General features: G+C 48.4%; 2 protein-coding genes across 3 annotated transcripts; both read right to left on the bottom strand.

The window, feature by feature from the left end:
* Window positions 1-225: 225 nt before the first annotated feature.
* On the bottom strand, window positions 226-5762 carry SLC25A5 (solute carrier family 25 member 5). The gene is made up of 4 exons (XM_081336540.1): window positions 5515-5762; window positions 2286-2772; window positions 1891-2031; window positions 226-647 (listed from the first exon to the last, which is right to left on the bottom strand). Exons 1-4 carry the CDS (start codon window positions 5623-5625, stop codon window positions 490-492), a joined length of 897 nt encoding a protein of 298 aa, XP_081192666.1. The 5' UTR covers window positions 5626-5762; the 3' UTR covers window positions 226-489.
* A 2037-nt stretch (window positions 5763-7799) lies between these two features.
* SLC25A43 (solute carrier family 25 member 43) lies at window positions 7800-18033 on the bottom strand. Of its 2 annotated transcripts, XR_014027580.1 has the most exons (6): window positions 17711-18033; window positions 16136-16377; window positions 15685-15857; window positions 10599-10733; window positions 8474-9669; window positions 7800-8040 (listed from the first exon to the last, which is right to left on the bottom strand). XR_014027580.1 is itself a non-coding variant. In XM_081336530.1 (5 exons), exons 1-5 carry the CDS (start codon window positions 17986-17988, stop codon window positions 9493-9495), a joined length of 1005 nt encoding a protein of 334 aa, XP_081192656.1. In that variant the 5' UTR covers window positions 17989-18033; the 3' UTR covers window positions 7800-9492. The 2 variants fall into 2 exon arrangements, 1 of the variants encoding a protein (XP_081192656.1); XM_081336530.1 differs by having other exon boundaries at window positions 7800-9669.
* Window positions 18034-18061: the final 28 nt, after the last annotated feature.

Raw genomic sequence — 18061 nt, 5'->3', positions numbered from 1 at the left:
GGTTGTGTGACTGCAGGGACATTGTGACCGCTGTAAAGTCACTTCTTTGGTGCCTTTTCTAACTTTGAACAGTCCCTAAATGAATGCTCATAAATCGAGGATTACCTGTATTTACTCAGGATGCACGCAACATCTGGGAATTGTAGTTTAATAATAGCTGGAGGCTATTATCTACCATGCAAAAAAAACAACAACAACCCGTTATCCAAGAAAAGGAATATCAACAAAGTTTTGGTACTTTTTTTTTCTTTCCCATTTTATTTCTCAAACTTATTTTAACAGGAGTGACTGAATAAAAATAAAGTTTGAGTCCCATCGTCAAAGGAATGACTTGAGAAAGAGGATCAGGCAAGCAAAACCATGGCTTCTCTGTTAACTAAGAGACACCACCGGGGTGGGGGCGGGAGGGGGGGAAATGATAAATAATTTTGATGCAGTCCATGGAATATTATGTAGGGTCGTCTAAGGAAATGGGGAGGGTGTGTGTGTTTATGTGTATTTCTTGATTTCGTCGTACAAGACTAGGACGAAAGCACCTCCCATTCCTCTGAGGACGTTGGACCACGCACCCTTAAAAAACGCCTTGCCGCCCTCATCGCGCGCAATCTTCCGCCAGCAATCAATTGTTCCGGAGTACATGATGTCGGCTGGAGAAAAAAAGAGAGAGAAAAGCAGAAAACCAAATGAGCAACTCAATCTGATGTTTGCAACAATACAACGGTTGCTTCGCTGCTTTGCTAGTGCTGGAGAAATCCTAATAAAATCTTTTTTTAGGGACGTTCCTGCCCCGAAACGCAATTTAAAATGGAGCAGGGTAAAAAAAGAGCAGAAAGGGAAATCTAAAGAGGAAAGCCAGAGGAAGAGACTGTTTCTGATTGGCTAACACTGCAACCCCTTGTTGTGGGCTCCTGCCAAGTACAACCAATCAGGAATAAGAATCCATTGTCATGGGCCATCTTGGTAAGAAAGGACCATTTATACATCACATCAAAGAGTGTTCTATTACTAATGACAAAGCATTGGGATCTTTTTACCCTTTAACAACGAATTCAGGAAGATACTTGAGCTGAAAATGATTTTTCCCCTTTTGACTTGGAGCTCCTCCAGCTGGCCATTCATCTCAATAAAAGTCATAATTGATACAGGAGAACCATGATGTTCAGAAAATGTCATTCTCCTCCTTAGTTACATTTCCCCACCCCTACTGGGTGGGCCTAAGGGAGAACAAAGCAAGCTTGTCAAAGATGAAACTTTGGCAGCTACGTGCCTCTGCATTTCAACTTGCCTTTAGAGTAAAGGGGGGGGGGCGGAGATGTTTCTTACAAGAGGGATAGATGGAGAAACAAAACTTCTACGATTTCTCTGAAGACTGTGAGAGCCTGAACACTTTTCAAGGACACCATAATAGGTGTGGATCTGAAGCAGACGGTTCCCATAACAAAGGGAACTTGTTTATATGGACTAGGGAAGACATTGGGGGTTTGGCTGGGAACATTATTGCTTAAGTCTGTGAACTGGTGTTGGAATTTCAAAGTTAGTTTTGCTTTGGCATTACCATGCAGTGCATTCAATAAACAATAAGATTTTTTGGAGATAGAATGAACCTGGGGTTTTATTTGAATTCTCGAGCTAGATTTGACAAAGCTGTGAAAGAACAGTCGCAAAGGGACATTTGGAAGAAAAGCTAGATGGATCCTTGGGTGCTGTCTGAGCTTGGTGGTTTTTGCAGACATTTCAATGACCCAACTAGATAACGTCATCAATCTTACCCGCTAGCTGGGTCATGAAAATCCCAAGCAAGCAAACCACAAAGCTCAGAGACTATCAACAATTCTACATTCAACCCTGAGCTACAAATACTCTCTCCTGTTGGAAAAGCTAGATACCCACCTCCTCTGCGTCCAGATTGCATCATCATACGCCGCCGGACAGTGTCGAAGGGATATGAGGTCAGGCCTGCAACAGCTGTTACCGTCTGTGCAATCATCCAGCTAATTAAGATGTGAGTGTTCTTTGGGTCGGGAAGCATTCCTGGATAAAGAAGCAAAACCAAAAACAAAAAAATACTGCTTAATTACTGTCTCTTAGAGCAGTGTTTCCTAATCCTGACAACTTTTAAGATAGGTGGACTTCAACTCCCAGAATTCCCCAGTGAGGCTGGCTGGGGAATTCTGGGAGTTGAAGTCCACCTATCTAAACGGTGCCTGCATTGGAGACTCCTGCCTTAGCGCTTCAACTGGGAGGTAGGGCAAAGGACTACAAACCCAATCCCCCACTCCCTTTACCTTTTGCGGTGTCATAAATGCCAAAATACGCTGCTCTGTAAATGATGATTCCCTGGACAGAGACGTTGAAGCCTTGGTAGAGCCCCCGAAGGCCGTCGGACCTGAAGATCTTCACCAAGCAGTCACCGAGACCGTTGAACTCTCGTTCGGCCCCGGCTTTGCCCACATCTGCAGCCAGACGTGTTCGGGCAAAATCAAGAGGGTAGACAAAGCAGAGAGACGTGGCTCCGGCAGCGCCCCCCGACGCCAGGTTGCCTGCAAAGTAACGCCAGAACTGGGTTCTTTTGTCAACGCCGCCCAAGAAGATCTGCTTGTACTTGTCTTTGAAGGCAAAGTTGAGGGCTTGCGTGGGGAAGTAGCGGATCACGTTGGCAAGGTTGCCCCGCCAAAAGGAGAGGAACCCTTGTTCCTTGGGGATTCGGACCACACAATCGATGATGCCCTTGTACTGTTTCTCGACCGTGATCTGCATGCTGGCATGTTGGACCTGCCAAAAGGGAAAAAGGTGAAGGTTAAAAACAGCAGCACTGGCTGCATTCAGACTTTCTTCCTCTCCCTTCCCTCCTTTCCTTTTTCCTTCCTTCCTTCTTTCCTCCCTCCCTCCCTCCCATACTCAATGTCTATACCAGGGGTCTTCAAACTTGGCCCTTTTATGCCTTGTGGACTTCAACTCCCAGAATTCCTCAGCCAGGCACGCTGGCTAAGGAATTCTGAGAGTTGAAGTCCACAAGTCATAAAAGGGCCAAGTCTGAAGACCTCTGGTCTATACCCTCCCATCTCAGCCAAGTGACTGTTGAGTGGCCTACAATTCTAAAACAATGAAAACTCTTTTAAAAAATAATAAAACAATAAAAACATGCACCCAATAAATCAGAGTAAACAGCAGCCATGATGATTAATCAGCTAATACTAAAGCCAAGTAACCGGGCCCTTAACACATTCTGAGCCCCAGGCCCAAGTAAACAGCCAAATTATTAAAACCAGAGAGGTTTTAAATTTTTTTAAAAAAAATGGGCCAAGAGTGACTGACTGGTCACCCAGCCATTTTTTCATGTCCAAGGCAGGACTAGAACTCACCATCTCCTGGTATCTAGCCAGGTGCCTTAACCACTACACCAAACTGGTTCCTTTTAATTGCAAATGTTACAATATGTTGTTGTTTTTTTTACAACATTTGGGAAATAATTGGGGCAGGACAAGCTGGGTCGGTGCCCCCTTACAACATTCAAGGTTAGACTACTCAAATGATTCAAAACAGAAAGTGAAAGCTTAGCTTTGAGACCGCACGATTCAGTGCCCTTTGTGGCTTTTAGACACACCCTGGCTATTTCAGTAGGCCAAGGAGACCAGAACTAATCCCAATTCACTGAACGAAGGCAATTATTGGAACCGCTCAAGGGCCTGGCATCAGTTTGAAACATCAAATCCTGACAAGTCCTGTACAGTCGAATCACACACGCTGTGTCTTGTCGAAGAACGTACAGGAAGTAACGTTTTTCTTTCTCCACCCCGAGACGGTAGGAAGGAACTGCAGTTGAAACTCTTTTTTAAAAAAAACAAAAAACCACCCCTTAAGTCTGAGTAGCCGAGGGTTTGGGCCTAGGGGCCTACGAAGCAACTGGCATCGGAGTCCCTGTTTTTAAATCTCAGGTTTTTGAGTTTTGAAAGCTTGGAAATTTACGAGTGCGATCTGGAAAGCAGAGTAGGCAGGCTAAAATAGGTCGGAATTCCTAAAGGGAGATGGGAGTTTACAAGGCCAGCCAGAGGCCACAGGCTGAGTTCAATGGATTTGCCCCTGGGTAAGCTAGGTAGACAATGGGTTCTAATCCACCCACTGATAAGAGCTTCTCTGCAAGGTGACCTCTTTCCTGGGAGATTGTGGCTTGGCGCCATCCTGGGATCAAGATGTCCTTAGCTGCCTGCTAGCTAAGCAACCAGGTCACAGCCTGGTCCCCAAACACAGCTGCATTTTCTGTCTTTCTCTCCAATTCACCGCTCCCTAAAAAAAAAATTAAAAAAAAAACCCCCGCAACTGCCTCTTTCCTTTTCAGGGGCCCAATGTGGCCTTAAGGCTTCCTGTTGCCACCCTGCAAGGAGCGAGGATGCCATTTCAATCTACGGTGACCTTGCTAGGCCTTTTCCGGTGCACAGGCAGCACACGGAGAGAGAAAAGGAATTATAGCCCGAATGGCTTCCAAGAAAAAGCAGCTGGGTTGAAGCCGGGCAGTTTGCCAGGGGGGAACCCCCAAAAGAGCGGGTGGAGCAAAGACCCAGGGGTTGATCCATCCCCAGATTTTAGCCCAGCTGCCCTTCCCCCCTTCAAGGTCACAGGATGGCCGGTTGGTGGGGGTGGGCAGGGGGGGTGGCCTGCAGATGGAGGAACCGGTGAAGGGCCGAGACACGAGGGCAGGATGAATCCCTTTGCAGGCCGGGAGGAAAAAGGGAGAAGCAGCTGCCAGGGGACGGAGCAGCTGGCAAGAGAGAGAGCCGGCCAGGCGAGGAACGCCTTGCCAAAGGCCCTCCGGTCGCCTTGCGCTCCGCTGCAGTTCAATCGCCGCAACGCCGGCCCGGGGATCGGCGTCGACGGAACCGGTTCGCCCCCGGGCGCCGCTGCAGTTGCGATTCCTCCGCCACCAGCCGGGGGGGGTGGGTGGCGAGGCAGAAGCCAGGGGGGATGAAAAAAAAAGGGTGTGTGGGGGGGGGGTTTCCTCGTGGGTGGGTCGGTGGGCAAGCCTTAAAAAGCAGCGGATGGGTTTTGCAGAGATTCCTGGCTCTCCGTAGGCGGAGGCGCGATGGGCTGGCTGCCGTCCAGGGTCCTGGCCGCCCTTTCCCCCTCTTTCATAAACGGAGATGGGGGAGCCCAGGTCCATCCGGGCCGTGGGGGGGGTTCTGCGTGGGGGGGGAGGGCAGCAAAAGGCGGGGGGGGGAGTTCAGGCGCCCCCCCAATCTCCTTGGGGCGACCTTGGGGAAGGGATGGCGCGGCTTCCCTTCCCCCCCACCCCTCCGGCGCACGAGGCCCGTCTCTGGCCACGCGGCAGGACGCCCCCCCCCTCCACCCTCGGATGCCCCCCCCACCCCGCCAGCCCCGTGGGAGCCCCCTCCCCACTTTTCCACCCTGCTTGGTTCCCGACCCTCCCGATCTCCAGCCCTTCCCCCCCTCCCCGGAAAGAAAGCCCCCCCCAGCCAGCCTCGACCCCCCCCCTCGTCTGACGCCCCCCCCAGGCCCCACCTGGAGCAGCAGCTTGACCCGCTCGATGGGGGCCACGGCGGTCTTGGAGATCGCGGCCGCCACGCCGCCCGCCAGGAAGTCTTTGAGGAAGGAGATGGCCGCGTCGCTCATGCTTGCCGCGGGTGGAGGGCGAGGCTGCGAGCCGGCAGACGGCAGGGGAAAACGAGGCGGCGCGGAGAGGCAAAAGGGCGGCCGGCGGACTGGGAACGAGCGCTGGAAATGGCCGGCTTTTATAGCGCGCTGCAGACTTGAACGTGAGAACGGGGGGGGGGGTGGAACGAGACGCGGGCAGCCACGCACAGCCGCTTCTCATCGCCCTGATTGGCTCCCGGGCGGAGGGAGGGACCGTGGGGAGGACTGCGGAGGGGGGGGAGGTGGGTGGGAAGTGGGGAACCAGATCTTGGGCTCTTCCCCCCCCCGCAATCTGTTCCGTGGCAGGGGGAGTCGGGGTGGGAGAGGAGACTGGGTCGCCTCCCTCACGGGAGATCCCGGTTGCTAAGCCCGGATTAAACCCGGGCAAGAGGCCGGCTTTAACCTTGGCGACGGGGCCCCGCAAAGGATGCCGGCTTGCCACCTGCGTGACGTCGGACGACCCACAGGCAGGGCGTTCCCACGACAACCTCGGAAGGAACGTCGCGTGTCCTTAAATGTCCCCTCTCCGCCTGACCGCGGCAAGGTGGGGACGGGCACCCCCTGCCCGCCCCGCCCGATCGTGATTGCCACCCCTGGTTCTTCTGCCCGGGCGGGGCTGGGACTGTGCTGCCCCCCCCAGGAGGGATCTGTCCCTATTTGGGGGGGGGGTGATTTCAATATACAGAAGGCAACTCCATCTTAACAACAAAAAAAAGTATCTGATTTCCCCTTTTGCTAAAAGGTGGTTAGCTTAATTCGGGTTTGTAGATGCACCACCCTTACCTGGCTTTGCGGGTGTTGCAATTTGCACCCCCTGCCCCAGATGCTTTAAAAAGACGGGGTCAGGGTGCGGGTGGGGGGGGGAGGCAGGGGAGCAGGCTTTTAATCTTGCCACACCTATTGCCATCCCAAAGTTTCCTTTCTGGACTGTGGCTGTTTATGCTTAGTGATCCATAAACAAACCAGGTTGAGTTCAACACAGCGTCCCACTTGTGTCGTAGTCCCTTGCAGTGGCCAGGTTGGAAGGCTTCCTAGGACTTGGATGCTCTGGGACAAGGTATGTCCTTGTTCCCCCATCCTGACCCGGAAGAGCTGAGGGACATGCCCAACCTTTGGCCTTAATTAGGAATGATGGCCCTCTGGCTGGTGCAGTGGATCTTCTAAAGATCTTGAGATCTGGCAGGCATCCCTCCTTCCACCCCTTTGGCCCCAACCCTGGCTGGGAGAGTTTTTAAATGGTTAAAACTTTGTCTGGACCCCACAGACCCCCCCCCCCCAAAACCTTATTTTCTTCCGGTACCCAAAATCTGCACAAAAGCAGGGCAGCTGAGAGCTTACATTTTCTTGACAAGTCACATAAGAGAAATATCCTGAGCGGTGGCTTTGTTGTGAGAGCTGCTAGCAACTAGCATCTTAGCTGAATCATGCAATCCGTGCCCCATAATAATAACTTTTTAATTGCAAATTTTGCTTTTTAAAAAATTTTGACCCCTTAATCAAGAGGATTCAGCCATTTCACATCCGACTTAATTGCACACTGGAGAACTTTCCGAGAAATTTGTGCTCTTCAAGTTAAGTTTTGTACTCCTAGCATGTGGTGTGTGTTGGGCAGCCACCTAATTTTGTGTTATAAATAAATAAAAAGGACCTAAGACAACTCCCTGAAGTCTTCCTGACAACGTTTCACTGAGTGACTTGCCGGGGCTGAGAGTCCCTTTAAAAAATTGCAACTGATGCCTCTTTCTAAATTGGAGTCATTATTATTATTTTTTCCCTTGGTCTCTGGAGGAACCTGATCCGTTCACTTTGAAAAACCTGGCCCAAGGCGACTGCCTAATTTGCCTGCATATATTCCTTACATTTGCTTTGCGATTGTCATTTCCATAATGCATTTATTGCTATCATTTTAAGATCCATAAGCTATCCACCATCCGTTACAGTTGCTCCATTGCTGGAGGCTTTTGAGAAGAAACTGGGCAATCATCTGTCTAAAATGGTGTAAGGTCTCCTGCTTAAGCAGGGGGTTGGACTAGAAGACCTCCAAGGTCCCTTCCAACTCTGGTTATTCTGACTTCACTAGGTTAAGGCAGCGGGACCATCGCCCGATTTGTTAAGAGGTATAAATCACCTGACCATGAGACTTTTAAGCCAGTGTCATTTGTTCTCCTGTTTAATAAGTTCAGTATCAAGTATGCAGCAAGAAAAACCCCATTAAAACCCATGATTGCTAGGAATTTTAGAGCAACTGTTGACAGCCTCATGACTTTAGGCTGAGTATCTAAAATAACAAGGAAGAGAGAGAACGGTGCTGGCACATTGTATTTCAAGATTAGGAGAGAGGGGACTTGCCTGTACATTTGGTCACTGCTGTTCATTTGCAAGCTTTTTGGGGATCTAAAAAAAAAAGAGAACTAAGACTACATGTCCGTGGAGATTCTCCATCCTCCAGGTCCTGGTTGTCCCAACGGTGCTTTTTCAAGAGGCAATGTTTTTCTTTGAAGACATTTCGCTTCTCATCCAAGAAGCTTCTTCTGCTCTGAAGCCGAAGCTCAGAGCTTGGACTTGGTTTTTTTCTTCAAAGAGGCTTCTTGGATGAGAAGCGAAACATCTTCAAAGGAAACGAAGGAAGTCCATTTGCCTCTTGAAAAAAGCACCTTTGGGACATCTAAGACTACAGATCACTGGGAGACTCCAGCAGAATCCAAGCAGCATGTACTACAGTCCTTGGGACTTTTCCATTTCGGAATTAAGGCAGGGATGGGTAGGTAGATGAGGGGGTTGCTGTTTTGCAGAATTAAATGTTCAACCATCCTATTAAAATCCCTACCTGTGGAAAGCCAGTATGTCAGGGACATCTCTCATCTGATCTCCATCAGCTAGCTTTCTATGGCCAGGGGGTTTTGATGTGGAGAAGGATCTTTTTTTTTTTTAGCATCCTCCTCCTCCTCCTCCTGCACACAACTCCACTTCTAAGAGGAGGGCTGTACTTCCAAAAAGTCCCCATGGGATTCCCATCTTCAGGATGTGAGATTGTCTCGCATTGGCCCCTGGTTCTCCTTTCCGATGAGCCTGTGACGAATGACGGCTTCACACATTTCTGATCTGAGACTCATTATTATGCTGTGACGGGTCAGGCTGCACTGGAAAAAGGAACGGAGCTTTTTAGAGTTCGTAAGTTAGGAAACCAAAATGGCGACACCATTGCAATCAATCATTCCAAGAGTTGGAAGTGAATGTTTGTAACTCAGGGTTGAAGTGTGGGATCCCCATGCTCTGAGCTTGGTTGTTTTCTTGCAGATGTTTCATTACCGAACTAGGTAATCTCATCAGTGCTAGAAGAAAGTGGGGTGTGTGAAGAAAAGGAGAAAGACCACTGTGGGGTCCTTGGTGCTCTCTGAGCTTGGTTGTTTTTTTGTAGACGTTTCATTACCCAACTAGGTAGCATCATCAGTGCTAGAAGGGAGTGAAATTATTTTTTTTTCTCTCTCTCTCTCTCTATATATATATATACACACACACACACACACACACACACACACACACACACACACATCCCCCACTCTCCCTCCAGCACTGATGTTGTTACCTAGTTGGGCAATGAAACATCTGCAAGAAAACAACCAAGGTTAGACAGCACCACAGTTCAAGAGTTGGCAATAAATGAGAGTGGATGGATTTTATCAGCTTGGGAGGTTCTCCGGTTGTGCAGACCATCTTAAATAAGGAAATTATGTCCCATTTCCTTTGGGGCCTCTGGCAGCAATTCCGTGGAAGACAAGATAGCTGGCTGTGAATCTCAGTGGCTCTTTTTGCTGGGAAGCTGCGTTCGAAAATGCATCAAGAGACTTAGAAGTTTCGACGTCCAAGGAGCTTTATGTCTTGCAATTCCTGAGGTTGTAAACTCTGGTCTACACCGGGAGTAAGGGCGTAGCGTAAAGGGGAATCGGTGTAACCATTCCAGTACAGGCAGACCCGCTTACAGAATTCAAAAGTGCTGAACATGATCCCAAAGTAAGGGACGATCTGGGTAAATAAACACAAAAGCTAAAATTACTTTCAAAATTAAATCTTAATTATTATTATTTTTGACTGAGAGACCATTTTATCCCTAGGATGTCAGTCTGGGAAAACACTGAAGTCTTTGATAGTTAAGATCCTTCAATTAATATTTTATTTCGTTCATTGGAGGGATGCTGTTTTTGCAGCATACACACACAGGTGTCTACTCGGATGTAACCATGCAGGAATGGCAAATTTTAACTAGCCACAACACCTTTTTAACCGGTGGGGCTTGTAGGCTTGCTTAAAGGAGATATTTTGTTTCTGCTGTGTCTCTATTGACACTGTTGCAAAAATGGTCTCTTCGCTTAAGCTGTATCCAGCATTTTATTTTTTTAAAAAAAGACCCTGGGACACAGCGACCGTCGTAAATACGAGTCAGTTGCCAAGCGTCAAATTTTGATCACGTGATCATTAGGATGCTGCAACGGCCATACATTTGAAAAATGGCCATAAGTCCCTTTTTTGCTGGTGCTTTTGTAATTTTGGTCACTGTCCTAAATGCAGGCCAAGCCTCTGAATTTTGATCACGGTCGCTGTGTGTGAAAAACGGTCATAAGTCACTTTTCCCCCCGCTTTGAACGGCCACCAAATGAATGGGTTTTAAGACAGGGACTATCCGTAAATGAAGAACAATTAACCAGTGGAACAACCTGCCTCCAGAAGCTGTGAAAGCTCCAACACTGGAAGTTTTTAAGAAGAGACAGGACAGCCATTTTGTCTGAAATGGTATAGGGTTTCCTGCCTGAGCAAGGGGTTGGACTAGATGACCTCCAAGGTCCCTTCCAACTTTATTATTGTTGTTGTTATTGTTATTATTATTATCATTATTGTTGTTGTTGTTATTGGAACAGCAAGATTACTTTCCAGTGGAACTGGGCAGGAAGGCTTACCCTGAGTAAATTGGCAGTTAGTCCATTCCAGAGAGCGAGGACTCCTTTGTTTTTCGCTGTCTGCCTAAAGCAATCTATCACACCGGTAAAATGGACATCAACCCCCCCAGAAGATGGGAGGCAAGGACTTTGAGCCTGCTCAGGAAGAGAAGAGAGAGAAGGTTTTTAAAGCAGTGACATCGGCCACGGGGAATCCTTGACTTACGACCACAACTGGGCCCAAAATGTCTGTGGCTAAATGGGACTTTTGCGAAGTGAATTTTGCTCCATTTTACGATGTTTTTGCCTCGGTTTGTTCAGCGAACCCCGGCGGCTGATAAGTTAGTAACACGGTTGTTAAATGAGTCTGGCTTCCCCATGGACTTGGCTTGTCAGAACGTCACAAAAGGGGACCTTGTGATCCCGGGACACTGCAACCATCGTAACTACATGCCAGTTGCCTAGCATCTGAATTTTAGTGATGTGATCATGGTAGATGCTGCAATGGTCGTTAAGTGTGAGAAACAGTCCTAAGTGGCTTTTTCCAGTGCCGCTGTAACTTTGAGCAGTCACTAAACATAACTGTTGTAGTCAGGGACTACCTGGAGGCTCCAGCTGGTACAGAATGCAGCCGCGAGAGTTGTCTTGGGAGTTTCCCGGTACTCCCATGTTACACCTTTGCTCCGCGAGCTGCATTGGCTACCAGTTGTCTTCCGGGTGAGGTTCAAGGTTTTGGTAATGGTTTTCAAGGCCCTACATGGCATGGGTCCGGAGTACCTCGGGGATCACCTGCTACCGGTGTCAACTTCCCTCCGCCCTGTGCGTTCCCACAGAGAGGGCCTCCTCAGGGTGCCACCGGTCAGAGAATGTCGGCTGGTGGCCCCCAGGGGGAGGGCCTTCTCTGTGGGCGTCCCGGCTTTATGGAATCAGCTGCCGGTTGAGCTCCGGATGGCACCTGACCTTCGCTCCTTCCGACGCGGTCTGAAGACCTACCTATTTGAACAAGCCGGCCTGGCCTGATGGGGGATGTGCTGGGGTTTTTATTGTGGATTTTTATATTATTCTACTGTTTTAGCTCGGGCTCTTATTTAATTCTTTTTTAATTTTTGTATTCTGTATTTTTATATGTGCCCTGTTCACCGCCCTGAGTCCTTCGGGAGAAGGGCGGTATACAAATATAATAAATGTAAATGTAAATGTAAATTTAAAATACAAGAGATCCATTTTGCTGCAACTCCTGATTGTTCACCTGCCATGATCTTACGCAATCAAAATGTCACCGAAGGACAGGCTGGCTTTGAAATTGCTCTCGGAAGGACAGCTGGTGTCTGAATTTTCAAACAGTGCAGTTTCGGCAGTCCTCATTTAACGGCCACAACTGGATCAGCAAGCCGGTCACTAAGTAGAACTGCAACTGGGCTTTCCCTCTTGCTTCAGCTTATCCTTTGCTTTACAGACCTCTAAAGGTCATAAATGTGAGGACTGTTTGCAAAGTGCCTTTTTCCATCGCTCCTGTGACTGCGAACAGCCGCTGTACGAGGGGGTTGCAAAACGAGGACTATCGGCGGCATAATCTCAAGAGATATGGACTACATTTTTTCCCCATACGGACCAATATGGTTTGTTGAAGGATTTCTGGTTTTAGCAACTGTAAGCCTGGTTTAACACAAGGATTGTTACTCTAACCAACACAGCCTCAGTATAAAGTACTAGAGAAATAATTTTGATTCGCTAGTCTCTGACCTCGTTCCCAAACAAATGTGTTTTGATGTTTTTGAGGCACCCGGTGGAATGCCAAAACTTGCACGTTAAGCTGTGAAGGGCTGACCTCATTTCCTTTCCCTATTTTTCCAACTTCAGAAAGCTGCATGAAGCTTTGAAGATATCAATATCTTCTGAAGCTGAAGAGTCAAACCGGACGGTCAAGAAATAATGCAAAAGGAAAAATAACTGCTAGGATGTTCCACTCCAGGTGTGAAGGATCATATTTAAAAAACCCCAACAACTCTTGTGCTTAAAAACTCCTCGCAAGTAGAAGACTAGGGTGACGACTATTCGCCCCTCTGCTACTTTTCTATTTGCAGGGCATTAAAATAGGATATTTCTGATAAGAAGGTTACAATTATAGGCTGAAGGAGAACGGATCTAAACACCTGTTTCATCCCAGCCTTTGCTGTTGAGGACTACCTGTGTTAGTTCAGACTTTAGGGGTCCTTGGTGCTCTCTGAGCTACTTTGTTTTCCTGTAGACGTTTCGTGACCAAACTAGGTAACGTCATCAGCGCTAGTGATAGCAGTGATGACGTTGCCTAGTTTGGGTCATGAAATGTCTGCAAGAAAACAAGCTAGCTCAGAAGGTACCAAGGACCCCCACAGTCCTCCTCCTCTCCATACACCCCACTTTCTTCTAGCACTGATGATGTTACCTAGTTGGGTTATGAAACATCTGCAAAAAAGCAAGCAAGCTCAGAGAGCACCAAGGACCCCTTAAGTCAGCCCTGAGCTACAAATATTCCCCTTTAATATTTCAGGCTTTCTCTGTCATTATTGTGCACATATGATTTATATATATATAATACTAGCACAACGCTTAACCCCCTCGGAGCCTGGGTGTAGTAGGCTGACACACAAACAGACCCCAGATCTACAGAAAGAACAGTTTAAGCGTGCCCAGGTGGAGGACTTAAACAAAAGCTGTTTCCTCTTTCTGACTCTGACCTTAGGTACCGTAAATCAATCTGCAAAGACAGCTTCCAGAGGTGATAAGCCTAAATGATCCCCTTTGCTCTGGCAGGATCAACTCTGATTTGCACTCTTGGCAAATGTTCACATTTCGGTTAGGGAAAGATGATCTGCTGGGCAGAGCTTCAGCTGATGGTGCCAGCCAAGTGGGCGACATGCCTGTTTATAAGAGATGCAGTCTGCCCTTTCAACTATTACAGGTCAGTCCTCAACTTACCCCACATTTAGTGACCGTTCAAAGGGACGGCGGCATTGAAAAAAGGGACATGTGACCATTTTCCACACTTACATATCCCCACGATCCTATGATCAAAAGTCAGATGCTTGCAACTGGTTCATACTTATGACTGTGGTTGTGTCCCAAGGTCACACAATCCCCTTTTGCGACCTTCTGACAAGCAGAATGGGGGGGGGAGAAGCCAGTTTCGCTTAACGACTGGGTTACTAATTTATCAACTGCAGTGACTCGCCTAACAACTATGGCAAGAACAGTCATAAAATGGGGAAAAACTCACTTAACACATGTCTCAATAACAGAAAATTTTGGGCTCAATCGTGGTGGTAAATTGAGAACTATGAGGATTAGATTAGATTAGATTAGATTAGATTAGATAACCTTTATTTTTTCCTGTAGGCACAATGGCACACATTAAAAATGAAATTTAGTTGCTTGCTCTCAAAGTGTACATATACATAAAACACATTTCAAACATACTATTTACAACATATGCATAGATCTACACCCTTATATATAAAGGTAACATATAAATATGAATCAGTCTCCATCTTCGCTTAGCGGCGGTTCGAAGATATAACCTACTTGACAAAAGGGAGTTATAGCCGGATTCTGAAACTTGGATGGTTGGGCTGCCTTGCAGTTACGCAACCACAGTTTGGGCGCTTGGCAATACTTTTCCTTTGTGGTCCTGTGACGGCGTTTTACAATGGTTTTCCTGAAAACCGGAAGCTCCTGGGTTTGTTGAATGACCGTCACAAAAAGGTCATAAAAGCAGGTCACTCATGTGACCACACGATTTTATGATCACCAGGGCATACGACCGTAATGGACGGCTCCATTAAGGGTACATATTGAGGACTAGCTGCCTTTGAGCTCTCAGAGACAGAGTAGGCTTGAAATACAATAAATGCACATAAAACGGAGCCAATTTTGTACCTTTTATTTCTCTCACGTGCCAATCGGCAACGAAGGGAAGAAACAAACCAGGAATAAAATTGGGATGAATACCACCAACGACCCAGTGAATGGACTGTCTCCTAAACAATTTCTTTTCAAGACCAAACAGGCAGTCCTCGACTTATGACTGTAATTGGCTTGGTGACTATTTGAAGTTACAACAGCACTGAAAAAAGTGATCTACAACAGGTTCTCACCTAAATTGCAATGTTCCCGCGGTCACGTGATCGTAATTTTGGTCACCTGTCAACCTGCGTGGTATTTTTGACAACTGCACTGTCCTGGGGTGTGTGTGTGTGTCACGTGATCATCCTTTGTGACTTTCTCAAGTTCCCTTTCACAATCAGAGTCAATGGGGGAAAGCAGATTTGCAGCCCAAAAGATAATAAAATTGGGTGCAGCGGTCACGTGATGGCTCACTTTAAAACTGCACTGCTTAGCGATGGAAATTTTGCTCCCAATGATGGTCGTAAATCAAGGACTATCTGTATTTAATAAATTTCCTTTAAGGAAATTCTCCAATAGAAAGGAAATTCTAGCCAAGTGAATATTTCAGTAGCAGTAGGGTGCCCCCTAGCGGTTTACAAGAGGCAAAAGTTTCTTCCCCCACAGCCCTATACTGAATCTGAAAAAAGGGGGGGCAGGCAATGAGGTTGGGGGCTGTGATCATTTCATCCCTACCCCCTCATTTCTGTAATAGAATAAATAAAAGAGACAAGAAAGAACTTTCTAATATTTTGCAGACTTTTTTGTTGGGAGAATAACATGCGTGATAAACCTACCGGCAGTTTAAGACGGCTAATTTCCTTATCCTTTTATTAAGGGGGGGGGGGACTTGTGCTATTAAAGGGTGACTTTTTGTAATAATAATAATAATAAAAAAGTCAATTCCATTTGCAGATGCTGTAGTGTTTTTCAAACTTGGCAAATGACAAGTTATACTGCTTTTGGGGCAGTCCCTTTTTCAGCCCAGCCTACCTCACCGGGTTGTAAATGGGGGGGGGGGGGGAAACAGAGCTTCTACCTGTATTTAGACAACTCTATAAGACTGGGATGCACATCGCGTTGGGTCCCTACAGGGGCAAAGAGAGGCAACGGTCTCGCCATTCCCAACCAGATGTCAAGCTGCACACCTTAGCAGGTGTGAAAAGGTCCCCGAAGTAGAATTTACCTGCATTTTCCTCTTGACTGTTTCAAAAGGGAAGGAGAAGGTTTGGGCCACTGCAGCAGTCAGACAGCCGTTGAAGAAGTTTTGCATTGGTGTGAAAGAGAGGTTGGGTTGACCCCAGAGTTCATCCAGGTGAGTGTAAACAAGGAAGGAAGCAATGGAAAAAGGGATTGCACCTGTTAGGGAAGACAGACATGGTAGATTTGGTAATGAATATCCAGAGGCAGGGACATAGGTATCAATATTGATCTGCTAGGACAGTATCTGCGAAGGCAGATCCCCTCTGGAGAAGACTCTAAGGGTGGGAAAGGGGGAAGGGATGAGAAGAGGACAAGCAGCGTGCGTACACCTCTTACAGAATTCTGGGGGTTGAAGTCCAGACATCTTAAAAAAGTGCCAAGCTTGAAAGATAATAGAACATCAGCCATATTTGAGGAGAGGAAACTTAAAATACCTAATACTGACAAGGAAACACCCCGATAAAGTGCAGAGGCTCCTTCCTGATGGTAAATCATGTATAAAGCATGAAGAATCCCTTTGTAGGGAGGGTCCAGTCGATTCTGCACAATCAGCCGGGTCTTGACCACCTCTGTTGGGTAGGTTGCGATGGCCGCCATCATTCCAGACAGACTGCCGGCCACAATGGCGTTCCACTGGGAAATATGACCCAGATCATCCATCAGTAGCATCACACATCTAAGGCGAGTTCAACAGAGGAAAAAGTCATTTTTTCCCCCTACCCGGAACTTTTCCTTCAACAAATGCTTCAGCTATTTATTTATTTATTTTATTTATTATGGGACTTATATGCCGCCCTATCTCCTGAAGGACTCAGGGCAGCTAACAACAATAAAATACAGAATACAGATATTAAAAAAAAAATTAAACTATCACAAAGCCCCACTAAAACCAATAAAAACATTAAAAACATAATTAAAAACCCTTATCGTCAGTCCAGGTCGGCCTGTTGGAAAAGGTATGTCTTGAGGTCACGGCGAAAGGACCGGAGGTCTGGGGTCATCCGGAGCTCCCGGGGGAGCTGATTCCCCAAGGCAGGTGCCCCCCCAGAGAAGGCCCTCCCCCTGGGGGTCGCCCGCCGACATTGTCTGGCGGACGGCACCCTGAGGAGGCCCTCTCTGTGTGAGCGCACAGGGCGATGGGAAGCTATGGAAGGACTCCAAGCTAGGCCTTTGCTTGACCCCTCCTTCCAGCTAGCTGGTAGCTTCCCATCATCTTTCTTGAAGGCAACAGGAGAAATCTTGGTGGTCTAGATATTTGAAGCCACCGATTTAGCCAGAAACAACGGATGGAAACTAATCAAGGAGAGAAGCAACCTGGAATTAAGGAGAAACTTCCTGACAGGGAGGACAATTAACCAGTGGAACAGCTTGCCTCCAGAAGTTGTGGGTGCTTCATCAATGGACGCTCTTAAGAAGAGATTGGACAAGCCATTTGGCAGAAATGGTATAGGGTACGGCAGGGGTAGGCAACCTCGGCTCTTTTATGACTCATGGACTTCAACTCCCAGAATTCCTGAGTCAGCTATGCTGACTCAGGAATTCTGGGAGTTGAAGTCCATGAGTCATAAAAGAGCCGAGGTTGCCTACCCCTGGGGTAGGGTTAGGCAACCTCGGCTCTTTTATGACTCATGGACTTCAACTCCCAGAATTCCCGAGCCAGCTGGCTCAGGATTTCTGGGAGTTGAAGTCCATGAGTCATAAAAGAGCCGAGGTTGCCTACCCCTGGCCTAGGGTCTCCTGCTTGAGCAGGGGGCTGGACTAGAAGACCTCTAAGGTCCCTTCCAGCTCTATTCCGATTCAAACGATTCTGATTCTTCCCTTCTGCTCCCCAAACGACACAAGACGGTGCAACCTCCCACGCCAGGTTCGGGCTCACCCAGCGGAGCGCGCCGAGCCGGGGCAGCTGCTCCGCTTTCACGACCCGGTCGGGCGCCGGAAAACGAACCCGGATCGCCGCTTGCTCCCTCCCGCGGTCCCCACTCGCCCTCCCTCTCCCTGCCGAGGCTTACCGGCGGCAGGAGGCGAGCTGCACGGCGCTGTAAGGCAGGAGGCGCAGGCAGGCGGTCAGGTTGCCCTTCCAGAGAGCGCCCGGTCCCTCGGCCCGGCACAGCCGGCTCCCCGCCTGCCAGAGGCCCTCGCCCGGCCGCCCGGCCAGCGCCCCGACCTGGCCCAGCACGGTGAGCACTTCCAGCGGGGCCGTCAGGCTGTGGCTCGCCGCCCCGGCCAGCCCGGCGCAGCCCAGCCGCTGCAGCGCCGTCAGCCGCCCGTCGCGCTTCCAGGTGGCCATGGCGCACCATGCCCGCCGGCCCCGGGCCGCGGTGGAGGCGCCGCCGAGCTCGGCGATTCCCCCGACAGGGCGG

This window comes from Vipera berus (assembly GCF_964194415.1).
Source record: "Vipera berus genome assembly, chromosome: 11".
Classification (NCBI taxonomy): domain Eukaryota; kingdom Metazoa; phylum Chordata; class Lepidosauria; order Squamata; family Viperidae; genus Vipera; species Vipera berus.
Note: the sequence above shows the minus strand (reverse complement) of the source record. Positions and strands in the feature narration are given on the sequence as shown.

Bases quoted from the DNA above. Each gene is read 5' to 3' on its own strand.
- SLC25A5 (XM_081336540.1), bottom strand. From the start codon at position 5,625: ATGAGCGACGCGGCCATCTCCTTCCTCAAAGACTTCCTGGCGGGCGGC. The intron at 2,773-5,514 runs GTGGGGCCTGGG...CCCTTTTGGCAG, and splicing joins GGGTCAAGCTGCTGCTCCAG to GTCCAACATGCCAGCATGCA. The intron at 2,032-2,285 runs GTAAAGGGAGTG...TTCTTTATCCAG, and splicing joins CATTTATGACACCGCAAAAG to GAATGCTTCCCGACCCAAAG.
- SLC25A43 (XM_081336530.1), bottom strand. From the start codon at position 17,988: ATGGCCACCTGGAAGCGCGACGGGCGGCTGACGGCGCTGCAGCGGCTG. The intron at 16,378-17,710 runs GTAAGCCTCGGC...AACTCGCCTTAG, and splicing joins CAGCTCGCCTCCTGCCGCCG to ATGTGTGATGCTACTGATGG. The intron at 10,734-15,684 runs GTAAATTCTACT...CTTCCTGAGCAG, and splicing joins CAGTCAAGAGGAAAATGCAG to GCTCAAAGTCCTTGCCTCCC.